We start from the raw sequence: 13,710 nt of genomic DNA on the forward strand, positions 1-13,710 counted from the left end.
GTGATTGCCGTTACTCTTTACCCGTTTCCAACAAGCATTAATTTCCCCCACTTTTGATGGGCTTTTCCCCGTCGTTTGCAAGGAGCGTCGGATGGATTCATCGCCATGGGGGGGAGGGTGGGTGGTGGCCCTTACGTCCAGGCCTTGCAGGAGGGCCTCCACGCGGTTCTGGCCGGCGGAGGAGTCGCTGCCATACTTGCGGGTGAGCGTCTCGTCGGTGGACTGCAGGGCCTGCTCGATCTCCCTTGCCTCCCGCGCGAACTGCACGCCGCGGCCGACAACGCGGACGCAGGCGGCTCGGCGTTAGCGAACGATCGATGGGCTTCGCCGAACCCGCCGCCGCTTGCCGCCCGCCCACGACAACGCGACGGTGATCGCGCGGGGAAGGCGTTTCGCGAGTCGCAGTGAATGCGTTTCAAATCGACACCGTCGATGGATGCCTCCCGTGCGTTGGTGGGGAGGTCCTCACCTCGTCGCCCTTGCTCCTCTTCTGAGAGTCGGTGAGGAGCCGCAGAAGCTGGTTCACGGTGGCGCTCAGGGCGTTGTAGCGTGACCGCAGGTCCATGTACTGCGGACAGCATTGAAACATCGCCGGTGTGTTCTTACGGACAGAAAGGAGTGCTCTAGACCTGCGGTGCGTTTTGACGCGACTGACCGTAGCAGTGAGGTTATTTGAATATGTATAAATTGCTTAGTAAACAGACGTTTCTTACAAGTCAACAATCTCAACGAGCAGATTTGCGAAAAGATGTATGGAATGCATGCGAAAACGTGGTATTTTAATATACATGGTGAAACGTAATGGGCAATTTCCAATATCACTTTAGAAGAAAAGTACAACACTTGTAAACCATTCATGAATCGTAATTTATTCCTTATAAGATACATTTTTAAAAATGTGATGCTGCATTGCCAGTGATTAAATAACACAAATAGCACATTCAAACGTTTGCCAATAACACTACGCTACAAGGAAAACACATTATCGCCAACATTTTGGAGCAACGGCTCTTCTTCATAAGCAATAGAGAGCTCCTTTCACCTCTCAGAATCCCTCTCTTATGAAGAAGGGCCATTGCCTGAAACATATATTTTCCTTTTGGGCATTTTGTTGTTACATTTATGTTAAATTCACGTGTGGTGAAACTTGGCACCTTGCCCCTTCAAGATACGGAGATGAGGGAGGATGCTTCAAGTCGCTGTTCGCGCCCGTGTAAAACTTCAAGACGTACCTCCTGCAAGATGGCATCGGACTTCTGGGCACTGTGAGGTTGCGCCTTCTTCATCCCAGCTGGGTGATGTTGCCCAACCAAGGCTTTGTAGGTCTTCAGTGCAACCTCAAAATCCTGAAGTTACAGCAGACATTTGCAGGTTATTCATCTCTCTCCGATGCGACTGCGGGGTCGGTACCGCGTGCCGTTTGGGACGGTGTCCGACGTTTCGCCCCGCGTGCTGGGAGTTTCTTCTAAGCAATGAATCGACATCCCAGCGGTCAGTTCATCGTGCGGAACAACACGCGACACGATCCGAAAGCACATCAGAGAGCTGTGACAGCATGGGCACAAAAAAAAACCCATGCAGCGAAGCTACAAATGATGACGTAGTCACACAGAGACGGTGGAGAGAGGAGCGCAGTCTCACCTTGACAGACGAGCAGCACTGATCGCAGTACTTCTGGCACTCATCCATCGACCCTTGTTTACGCTGAACTTCATTGGCCAGACTCTGCAACCCACACAAATCACGTACACACGTATATGTAAAAAAAAAATTCCCTTCATTTTTGCATCTGTGCACAAGATATATATTAGCTGTGTTTTACAAGTGATACAGACCTCCGTGCTGGACATAGACGTAAACATAATATTGTTTTAGTCGATCAGCTTATTGCCATTATGTTCTTCTTTTTTTGTAAGGCATTTGAAAAAAAGCAACAGGCAAAATGTTATTTTTAAATGTGAGACATTCCATGGCATCAGGGATCGCCGAGTGGATGCCGAGTGGATGCCAAGTGGATTCCGTGTGTTCCACCGGAATACATTGGAGTTGTAGTTTTAGGTTACCCTGCAGCATTGCTTTAAGCAAGTATCATCAGCAGTCAAGCTTGCTAAACACAAACGCTAATGGTTTATCAGATGTAATTGGTAATAGCTTTCTCACTAAATGATGGGGGGTGCTGTCACTGCAAAACATCATTGTATAAAAACGAAATTATTATATTTGCAGTGTCGCAATTTTAACTTTATGAAGCCTCTATAAAACAGTACCAGACTAAACATGAATGCATAACTGTGTAGCAGAATAAAACAGTGTTATTTAGAGATAGACAAACCTTATCACACTTAGGTTTATATACAGTACGGTGAACCCCTTATTGGAACACATTTGTTTACAGAACACGTGATGTCTCAGTAGCATTAGACAACAGTGGGAAAAAGAGCAAGGTCAAAAAATAACTTGGGGAAAAGCGACGAGGATGGGAGGACATTTCAAAGTGGAACAGTGCGAGGAAAGAAGCAGAAACAGAAGCGAGGTGGCCTGCAGTGTGGTGGGTGAGTGGGTGATTGGGCGAGTGGGTGTGTTGGTGACTGAGTGTGTGTGTGAGCCTCAGGGTGCACATAGCCTGGCACAAGCGTCGTGGTGACGTCACCGCCACTTAGTGGCGAATGGCGGTTGTTGTTGTTGTGTGAGCGACAGAGTGTGTGCGTAATTGGGTGAATGGGTGTGTCGGTGAGTGAGTGTGTGGGTGAGCGACACAGTGAGTGGGTTAATTGGGTGAGTGGGTGTGTTTGGTGACTTAGCGACAGAGTGGGTGATTGGGTGAGTTCTTGTGTTGGTGAGTGAGTGTGTGGATTGATTGGGTGAGTGGGTGTGTTGGTGAATTGAGTGTGTGGGTGAGTGGGTGTGTTGGTGACTGAGTGTGTGGGTGAGTGGGTGTGTTGGTGACTGAGTGTGTGGGTGAGCGACAGAGTGATTGGGTTGATTGGGTGAGTGGGTGTGTTGGTGATTGAATGTGTGCGTGATAGGGCGAGTGGGTGTGTTAGTGACTGAGTGTGTGGGTGAGTGACGGAGTGAGTGGATTGATTGGGTGAGTGAGTGTGTGGGTCAGCAACCATGACCCCCTGCCCCCCCTCCACTAGAAAAACTTGGCAGCACCCTCCTGAAAAGTAGTAATGGGACTCAGACAGAGATACCTGGGTAAATCAGCGGAATGGTAATAAAAACATAAAAATAATAACGTGCGTCTCTGCTTGGTGCGAGGGGCGCAATTGGGATCAACGGAAAAAATGTGCCTTACAAAACTACAACGAATGATGACATTGCCGCGAGAGAGACGGTGGCAAGACGTTATCTGCCTCGCCTGGATTTCAGGAAGCAGTGAGTTTGATCCCGACCCTGACGCTTGTATATTTGAAGTTTGCATGGTCTTCCCAGGCCTCCACATTTAGAATCAACAAGCGTTCAGAGTACTCGGCTACGATAGAGTTCCATACTATAAGCCACTTTTCTTGAGCTATCACCTGGGGTCTGGTCGCTTCTGCAAAATATCTATATAGCTCAGTGGCCCTCAGCTGGACGAAACCTAAATTATTTCTGTTTAAAATATAATTCACAATTACCTTGATTTGGGAGATCTGCTCACTGAGCCCGGCCTCCCCGTCGGGCTGCATGGACTGCACCTTCTCGTGCCGCTGCGTGGCCTCCTCCACCCACGGCTGCAGTGTACCGTACGACTGCTTGTAGTTCTTCAACGAGCGGCCCAGGTTCTCCAGCTCCAGCAGCCTGCGCAGCAGCGGCCACCGTGAGACACGCATCCGTAAAGGGGTGGGGGAAGCTAAACGGCGCGCAGCCGTGCAGCGATTTCCCACCCACGCACCACCACCAGTAGGAGGGCCTCCAATTGGGAGGGAGCTCTTTTAGAGATGCCTTCTGAAAAAAACAAATGTGCTTTGGCCTACTCTTCCACGCTCACTAGGCGTGGCAGGCACCCGCGCTTTACCCCACCGCTGGAAGCGACCTGCCGGTGGACCAACTGCGGTGCAACCGTCAATACCGCTGACTGGACAGAAGTGGGGTTGAGGTTTGGGGGGTGGGGGGGTATTTAATAAATCTGCCAATTGTTTTAACTGCCGTGCCAGGAGACTGAACCGGCGACCTCTCTGGACTGTGACCCTTTTTCTCGTGATGTAAAGCGGCATCATTGTTGAACGAGGTGACGTGGTAATTGGCGCTGAATAAGAACAACGGTACCGTCATCGGTCCAAGGACATGCAGGCACCTCGACAGCATACGTGTGCGATCCCCACGAGGTCTGCTTACATCTGTATTAAATCGACCAAAAAAAGAATCGTACTTATCCATGCAAGTGCCTCCTCTCACCAATTAATCGAGCGTCTAGTGCGCCATTAATATCACCCGAAGGATGTGGCGGTGAGGCGTGAGGAGGAAAAACGGCGAGTCGGTGAGGCAGCGAGTTGGTGAGACGGTGAGAAGGTGAGATAGTGAGACGGTGAGAAGGGGAGATGGTGAGGCAGTGAGATGGTGAGGCGGGGCGGCAGCGAGTTGGTGAGGCGGTGAGCCAGCGAGGCGGTGAGATGGTGAGGCGGTGAGATGGTGAGATGGTGAGATGGTGAGGCGGTGAGATGGTGAGACGGTGAGGCGGTGAGGCAGCGAGTTGGTGAGACGGTGAGAAGGTGAGCAGGTGAGCCAGCGAGGTGGTGAGATGGTCAGATGGTGAGATGGTGAGGCGGTGAGATGGTGAGACGGTGAGATGGTGAGGCGGGGCGGCAGCGAGTTGGTGAGGCGGTGAGCCAGCGAGGCGATCAGGCAGGGAGGCAGAGAGTCGGTGAGTCGGTGAAGCGGTGAGACGGCGAGGCGTCGGCATCGCTCACCGGTTGTCGATCTGGTTCTGGGCGTTGTCCCAGCGTGTGGCCGCGTCCTCCACACGCTCGCGGTAGAGCTCAACGTTGACGTCGCGCTCGCTGTGGCCGCGCTGCAGACGCTCGCTGGCCAGCTTCGCACGCTGCACCTGTCCCTCAAGCGCCGTTTGCGTGGCCTTCTGCTGGTACATCTCGCTCTGCCATTGCTGCGGGGGGCACGGTGGGAGGGTGGGTGAGTGGTTAGCCACGGCAAGTCACACCGTCGCCGACGTTGACATGACGTCATAAACTTTGGATTATGCTTCTTCGCAAGTAGAATGCCGTTGAAATGTGACGGCTTAAGTCCTCCCCTGCCGAAGGCTAAAGGTGTGTTTGCACCACCATGGTTGGCTACGTACGGTGCGAAAGAAGTACAAAATACATACATACGTACGTGTCCCGTATGTTAACTAGAGATGTATTTCTATACGTGTGCATTTATGTAAGTTGAACTTCTTTCGCACCGTACGTAGTCAACCGTGCTAATCAGAGGTGTGGAAACATTACAAATATATTCCCAACTCAGAAAATAGAACAAACTGCCGAGATATTAGAAGTTGTGCATATTGATATAACCCACCCCCAGAAGATGATCTGCAACATTATTTTACTTGTATTTTCATATAAATATATGAAACAGGTGACGTATTGACCTCCTGAGCTGGTTGTTTTTCTTTTCTCCTGTATTAAAATAAGATTCACGTCCTGACATGTTTCTTACATATTTGCCATACATCTCCTCCGGCTGGACGATCAACAATTCACAGTACCTCAATTATATGCATCAAAAAAAGTGTGACAAAACGCAAGAGGGCAAAAAAACCTCGCAGCTGAACGGGTGATTATTTTCTGACGGATACCTTGAGGAGCTTTGTGAAGGACTCCACCACATCCACGCTGTTGGGGACATTGTCTGCCTCGAGGAGGCGAGTTTCCATAGCCCCCACCATGGTCTCGGCCTTCTTGCAATTCTGCACCACCGGCTGTAGAGCTTTGAGACTGACAAAAACATCACGAGGTAGAGCTTTGAGACGTGACCAAAGGCTCACAGAGTGCTTGCTACAAATGAAGCGCAATAACCTTGCCCATCTCATCGAGGAGCACAAACCATCAACGCACCAACTCTTGTCATTCTCGTGGCGGAAACTTTTGGCTGGCCATCTGGAATGCTCTTCCCTCCAATAATTAGGAAGCCACTGGAGCTATGCACTTTTAAATCTAGATTGAAAACTAACTTATTTTAGAACTGCTTTTGTGTTTAGTTTGTTGTCCTTCTCCCGCACCTCCAATGAGCACGGTTGGCTACGTGCGGTGCGAAAGAAGATCAACATACTTACAAAACGACAGACCGCAGTGGCAGCAACATTGGAACACGATGGCCAGGTGGCTCAGTGGTCAGAGCGCTGAACTGGGTGGGTACGTGATACGCGTGTCGTCGCTTTTTGTCACTCACTCTTCAAGGCAGGTAGTGGAGAGGTCACCCACAGAGTCCAGCCTCTGCTTGACGTTGGTGAGGGTGGTTCGAAGTTCCGCCTGTTTAGGGCCCAAGTTGGCCTGGTTCAGAATGGGGGCACAGTTTTGGCCAATTCGTTCCACCTCATCCTTCAGGTTCTTGATCTCGAGTTGGATTCTCTGCAGAATGGAACAAACAAAACAAAGGTTCACAACACGATTATGACCACCAATTGCCTCTACATGTTAAAATCAAGATGTATGCATATTTTTTTTTTTTCACTGCTCACTCAGCCTACAGGTAAGCCTTAGGGCTTCATGTAAACCCAAAGTGCCCGTAGGCTGACACCAGCTCAGCCTACGGGCACTTTGCGTTCAGCTTCGATGAAGAGTAAGAACCACCTCGGAGTGGGCCCAGGGTGGCTCAGAGGTCAGAGTGCAGAGCTGGCATCGTTCATCGAACCGGGTTCTTAAGCGTCGTGAGGTGATGGCCTCAGCCCGGTCACTGAGGACCGCACAAAGAAAGGCCATCACGTTGAATTTGGTTTTGCATTTAATATGGTTTGAGCACAGATTTTAGAATTTAAAAAAAATATGTTTAACTGTCATGCAATGAATATTCATCTTTAAAGGAGGGCCGTTGGGAAAGTGGTTCCTCACTCCTTTGTGGACCAGAGGTCGCTTTAAGCTATCTTAGAAGTAGTTCTTTGATGTCTACTTCCATGGGGCAATACTCTGACATGGAGGACAGCATTGCTCTGCGGAAGATCTGAATTAATTTTTTATCACATGACAGAGATAGCAGAATTGGGTTTAAGTTGGGGGAAAAGACAAAAAAGACAAAGAACCACCCAGCTCAGCAGCTACCAAATTAATTATCCGGGTTGTGAGACACTCCGGAAAGAGGGACGCTCCCTAAACTTGTGCCAGATGTCAATAAAGTTATACAAATATGGTCACACAAGAACACATAAACACCTCCCAAATTATAATACGAAATAATGATTTACAACCCACCACACAAAAAATAAAGGTATGTTATACATCCCAACAGCCACATGGGTTTCAGGAAGTGCGTATTTTCAGCAACATCGGTTCAACACGAGCAAACTCTGGACCACTCTCAACATTCGCAGGCTCATTAGCAGATTCAGGCTTGCTTGAACCAATGCTGGTGAATTTGGCAGATGTTTCGATTATAAAGAGGCACAACCTGCACGTGCAAAGTCAAGTTAAGGCATTTATCCAAGGCGAGAACTCAGGAGACGAGGATGAGTCTCATTAGCGAGATTAACCTGGCTCACCAAATATTACCAAAAAGCAAAAATACTAATAAAAAGTTACAGCAATGAAGCAAGAAAAGAAAAATCAAAGAAAAAAAACTGCGTGTCATATGAGAAATCATAAAAATATCCCGCAAACAAGAAGCAACATTCCGTAACGAATTCCCTAGAGAACAAGTCGGCTGGGGCAAATTATTTTTCGACTGATCATGGTAGAATTGCAATTGAGTTCCGAAAACATGAAACAGAAAGAGGGCGACTCTTGTGCTAATGCGGAAACAGATGCGTATATACGTATATATACGCTCAAAAGCTTAGTTCGAGGGAGACAGCCGTCACTCTGTGGACACGTCGCCCGTCCTGACGCGCAAACTCCAGCAAATTGCGCAATTCAGTTGGCGGTCGACGTTTGAAGCGGACCACGACGCACAGAGGGATGGCGCCAACCCCGTGGTCACCCTCCGTGATCCGTGGATCAAACAAATCGCTCGCTACACCGGCGTACGGCAGCGAGAGCAGTTTACGCGAACACCGTCGCAAGAGGTCACGCCTTTGGCGCGACGGCCCTCCGCCGACCGAGCGCAACGAACGAGTGGCGTAGACGCGTCCCGACTGCGACCGCGAGCGAGTCGCCGGCGAAGAATCGACAGCCGGGCGTCAGGCTGCGATCGGCGTGGCAGTGCGAGGGGGTGCCCCTCCCCTACCTCCTGGTCTCCGGTGCGCTGGCGGAGGTCTCCCTCGGGGTCGTGGCCGAGCGGCGTGCGGACCTTGGGCAGCGTCTGCTCCGCGTAATTCTCCAGCAGCTGCAGGATACGCTGCAGGCTGCCCACGTTGCCCTGGCAGGCCGAGTCGTCTTGTTTGCCTTGGGTAGAAATGAGGTCGGTGGCATGATTGTTTAACATGCAATAACAAGCATTTCACGACCAGTATTATTCACGGTAAAGGTTTTTTTTTGTGTTGGCTTAGACCGCGTAAATATGAATGCGTCAATTTAACACGTAGGCTTTCGCGAACAATATTTTCCATAGCAAGAGTTTTTTTTGCGGTTAAATCACGTAAATGTTAATGTGTCGTTAAACCCGCCACCACCCGACACCGTTGTGCTGAACTAGTGATGAATTGGCATATTTTGTTAACATAATTGGCTGTATCGGGTGGTTGCGGGTTTCACGACACATTAATATATGCGGGATCTAGCCTAAAACACCTCGATAATGTATAAATGTATTATTAACCCACGGCCTGCCAACGCAACCAGTGAGTAAAGATTGTCGCGTAAACAGAACGTGCAATCAGTTACTGCTTCAGCATACCCGGTATGTTGGAGAGTAAAAATCCACAGCATTTACAATTTGAGTCCGACGTTTTCCCTGATTGTGATTAAGCTGGTCGTTGTAATCACAAGTGAAACGACACACTCAATTGTAAACGTTGTGGGTTTACTTTCCAACGCACAACCGGTGTAGGAGAGTCAACCCTCTGTCAAGCTTGCGTTGTTAATGGGTACTGTGCATTCTTGCCTTGCTGTCTTCTAGGACTGCTGTTGCTTTTGCTCTTTTTGCTGCCTTGCCCAAGCGTCCACTTACTACACATACTCTTTGGTTCTTTCGGTAAAGTCACGTAGGTATAAAATAAAATAAATTAAATTAAATCACGACGTTTCGAACGCAACACGAGCGTCCGTCATCAGGTGGGAATAACTGCTTTAAACTCCCCACCGGTGATCCGGAGGTTGCTGGTTCAATGTCTCTGCGCAGCAGTTGAAAGTTTCCCAAATTTCCATGCCTCCGTTTAGCTTGCAGCGTTAATGGGTACGCCTCAGTCAGTCTATGAACCAGTCTATCGACTAACTGTGGGACTGTGTGTTGTCTTACTGTGTTGTTGTTATTTTTGCTGCCTTTCCCAATCTTGCGTTTTAATGTAAAAAAATCGTAAGGAATCGATATATACCCGTACACTTATTCATTTGCGTCCGTTTTTTTTTGCGTGCGGACACGGAGGGGGAGGAGCGGCACCTTTTTCAATCTGGCCCAGCAGCATCTGGTAGTGCTGCTTGCAGGAGCGCACGTCACCATCGGCCCTCGAGCGGTCGTCGGCTCCCAGCACCTTGGAGCCGTGCAGGTGTTTCTGGAAGCCCTCATGATGCACGTCCAGGTTGCGCATGGTGCCCCGGTGCTCCTCTGGGCTGAGCCGTTCGAACTGGCGGCACAACAGCGGCGCGGCCCGTCAACGCGCGCAAAAAAAAGGCGAAAGACTTAAGATCTTTCGGGGCGAGTGCCATCTGCGTGCACCTATGAAGGCCAGCACGTGGGACACGGGGTGGTGGTGTGGTCAAGCCCCACACCCGGCTGCCTTCGTCTCGCCAGTGGTGATGTTTACACATCGTACCCGGTTCTCATTTGAGGCTGAGTCCACCTAGGGAAGGCCCCAGGACCGGTGCAGATATCCTTCACTGGTGTTGGTGGCCGTGAGCGGGAATCAAACTTACGTTGTCGGGTTTGTAGTGAAGCACGCTAACCGCTGCATTATCGCTCCTCACACGCATGCAGAAATGTTGCAAGTGACATGGCCCAGCGGTAGCGCATTGACCGCTGCCGCCGGCAGTCCAGAAATATACATTGTTGTACTGTACTGCACTCTCAAGTCTAAGTATTCCACCTTAAACAACCGGTGCTGGCAGCTGATTGGTGAATTATGGCGAAATAAACTCCATGACTCCTCCTGTTAAGATCCAAGTCAACTGAGCAAACTATAATCCGATATGAAAAAAGGATTTCCTTCCTGAATCGAATAACGACCGAAAATCGAGTCGAATCACCGCACTTCCTGTGAGTGTGAAACCCGAATACATGCCTCGTGCATGCAAGCAAATGCGACCACTCGCGAGACAGGCTGACCACTCGATGAACGGACGTGGGCAAAGTGCCACCCGGCGTTCGCTCACCGAGGATGGGTTCCAGGCTTGAACGGTTTTGATGTCCTCCTGCAGTCGGAGCCAGCCCAGCAGGCTCTGCATGTCGATCTGCTGCTGGTGCCACAGGTTAAGCAGGGTCTGGTAGAGCTGCTCAGTTCTGAACGAATTGGGGAGACAAAACCGGAAAACAGAACAGCGTGGTGGTGAGATGTAAACTCCCTCGCCTGGTATGCAGGAAGTGGGTTCAATCCCGACCTTGATGCCTGTATATTTGGAGTTTGCGTGTTCTCCCCGTGGTCGCGTAGATTTTTCTCCGGGTCCTCCAGTTTGTCCCCTCCACATTTAGAAACATGTGTTGAGAGTATTTGGCTGCTATTAATGTCCACATAATAAGCCACTGGCCAGGTTGCGTCTGAAAAATAGCTGCATAGCTCAGTCGGCCTAACCTGGTAATAAAAAAAAATAGTTTATAGTTAAAATATCTAAATTACGATGAAAACAGTAATGTTCTTCTTCGTATGGCTGCTGATGACTCTAATTTTACATTGAAGTGGTTGAGCCAGATGATTTCGGAGTGTATTTCTGTGGTGATGCCTCCTCCTTCGTATTTGTGAATCGGGCACTTAATCGTTCAATGTTCCATGTTTTGTTCTGGGTGACCACAGTCGCCGAACCACAGAGGGTTTTACATTTTATATTTGGTATCAAGTATCTGCATCTGCCATGGTTTACATGACAATAGTATCAGTGCATAATAATAGCGTCACGCAGGAGAACATATACGTTTCAATAATCGGCACTTCCTGAAGAAGTGCAATTCAATATTTTCAATTCATCAGGAAATGCAGATGGTTTTTTTTTGGATAGCGCACAAAGTCTGTGCATTCTTCACACATTCTTGTGTGTTGTTTGAAACACCAGTGTATGCACATCTAAGACAATTACTGAAGGCAGGCCGGGATCACGTTGATGAAATAGAGGCGAGCGAGAACACAATTGAATATTTTTGGAAGACTAAACAAATGCTTGCAATGTTGTTTTTGTTTTAGTAATAATTACAGTGTTTGAATGTGTCGAGTCAAAATACTGACGTGATATTTAAGCTTACACACACAATATGATTTTGACAGAGTGTGGCTATGTTCATCTTCTTTGGTTCTTTCGGTAAAGTCACATAGAATGAGAATAAAATAATAAATTGATAAAATAAAATAACACAATATAATTCTCACGACGTTTCGGCCACAACACAAGCGGCCTTCATCAGGTGAAGGGACGAGACTGTCTGGTAGGACAGCACTCCAGAACCAAAGAAGATGAATCATTGCAGTCACGAAAGCTTTAAATCGAAATGTGGCTATGTTGCCCGACAAAACCTGTGGCGATGACAAGCATTATAATTTCCCAACTGAACATGAAAAAAAACGAAAATTACAGTTGCCATTAAAATGTACTGTATTGCTTAACACACACACACACACACAAGCTCCCTTAAAGTCCACAAATCCTCAGGTATCTGTATTTACATTTTCTTACGTAGCGGTGAATATTTTTTTCGCAACTATTGTATAAATCAATGCACGTGTTTTTTTTTTACCTGTCTGCAGAATCCTTCTGATCTGCAGTGGTGGCCTTGGACGATAGGTCGTACACAGGCTGCTTATACTTTGCAATCTCTTCCTTTACGATCTAGAACAAGGAGCCCGCAAACACACATGCAATGCTCTCATCGGGCACAGAGAGGGCTAAAAACTAATTTTAAAAAGTCACAAGTGACAAAGCTAATAACAACAATCACCAGCAGAATCAGAATTTGTATTTAGACTGGATAAATCCCATGAGCTATGAAGCTCTTTCTCACAGATGTCAAGTATGGGTGGATCAGCAAGTTACAACAGGAAAACAATACAAAAAACTATCGGAGTACAAGCAAAGAGAAAATGGTGAGCGAGATATGAAATATGATTAAATAGTACATTCATTATTTATCAAGATTGGGCAAGGCAGAAAAACCAACAATAAAACAGTTCCAGACCATACAAAGATAACACACAGTCCCTCAATAAAAGTATCAGCCAGCAACGCTGTGGAATCGACGGAGTGAAACGTCGGACATCGTGCCAAACACCCACACACTCCTGAGAAAACACTCACCACTGAATCCTGAATGAGAGCTTCAAGCCGGGGAATGGTGGTGAATTTGTCCACAGAGTACTTCTGCCTCAACGAGTCCAGCAGCCTCTTGAGAGCCATCTCCAGGTCACTGGCTCCCCGAGAAAACTGACAAACACAGCACAGTCAGGTTTTGCTGATCGAGAGGGAGCCTACCTAGCCCGCAATCATCTTGTGCAAGCGAATTATACGAGGTTGTCAATTGGGATGCCGCTGCGGTGTAACCGTGAGCGCTGCCTCACGGCGTTCGGTCTCCCGGCGCGACAGCTGAAACGATGGTCGCGAGTTCCTTAAACCCTGCCGCCTCTTTCCACCCTGCAGTATAAAAGTGGTACATCGCAGATATTCGATCGGCAGGTCACGTATGGTGGGGTAAAGTGTGAGTATGCTTACACCACATTCCAAGACGTCTGCTCAACTTGGCAGTGTAGACCCACACACTCTTTAAATGGTCTGTCTGGAGTTCCCTCTGGTGCAGGCCCTACTGCCAGTAGTGGCACAAGCATGACATTGCAGGGCTGCACCCATACCTTTTGGAGCATGTGGTTGCTATAAATTTCCACGTGATAAGCCACTTTGTTGCGCTATCATTTGTGGCCAGGTCACTTCTGAAAAACAGCTATATAGCTTGGTGGGCCTTACCTTGTAAAAGACAAAAAAAAGTTTATAGTTTAGTCTAGTAACACAGTTTGTAAGCTCCCACTGTCACTTGTCTTCCTCTTTTTGCATGCATGTCGAACTTCATTTGCACCGTAACATAGCCAAGCGTGCTAATCGGAGGTGAGAATGGAACGTGAACGTGCGTGTGACGTCACCGTTACCTCTTTGTCCTTGAACTGGCCGGACTTGCTGTTGATGAGGCGGATGTAGTTGCTCGTCTTGTTGAGAAGCTCCGTGTAGCGCGTGTAAATGTCCATGTACTGGGCACGCGGAGGTGACGGCAAGCGGATTTAGAGTCACAATACAGCTC

General features: G+C 48.5%; 1 protein-coding gene across 2 annotated transcripts in view; it reads right to left on the reverse strand.

Moving 5' to 3' along the window:
• Positions 1 to 13,710, reverse strand: part of LOC116942725 (uncharacterized) — a 109,192-nt gene that overhangs the window by 37,343 nt on the left and 58,139 nt on the right. For both annotated transcript variants that reach the window (XM_032955011.2, XM_032955010.2), the window contains exons 23-36: positions 13,562 to 13,660; positions 12,723 to 12,848; positions 12,166 to 12,257; positions 10,599 to 10,725; positions 9,670 to 9,853; positions 8,359 to 8,516; positions 6,373 to 6,551; positions 5,780 to 5,918; positions 4,893 to 5,086; positions 3,621 to 3,783; positions 1,642 to 1,725; positions 1,233 to 1,346; positions 470 to 568; positions 136 to 261 (exon numbers count right to left, since the gene is read on the reverse strand). In XM_032955011.2, coding sequence (XP_032810902.1) covers positions 136 to 261; positions 470 to 568; positions 1,233 to 1,346; positions 1,642 to 1,725; positions 3,621 to 3,783; positions 4,893 to 5,086; positions 5,780 to 5,918; positions 6,373 to 6,551; positions 8,359 to 8,516; positions 9,670 to 9,853; positions 10,599 to 10,725; positions 12,166 to 12,257; positions 12,723 to 12,848; positions 13,562 to 13,660 — 1,884 coding nt within the window. The remainder of the gene's footprint in view (positions 1 to 135; positions 262 to 469; positions 569 to 1,232; positions 1,347 to 1,641; positions 1,726 to 3,620; positions 3,784 to 4,892; positions 5,087 to 5,779; positions 5,919 to 6,372; positions 6,552 to 8,358; positions 8,517 to 9,669; positions 9,854 to 10,598; positions 10,726 to 12,165; positions 12,258 to 12,722; positions 12,849 to 13,561; positions 13,661 to 13,710) is intronic.

This window comes from Petromyzon marinus, chromosome 15, assembly GCF_048934315.1.
Source record: "Petromyzon marinus isolate PM22_M1 ecotype Great Lakes invasive population chromosome 15, UKy_Petmar_22M1.pri1.0, whole genome shotgun sequence".
NCBI lineage: Eukaryota > Metazoa > Chordata > Hyperoartia > Petromyzontiformes > Petromyzontidae > Petromyzon > Petromyzon marinus.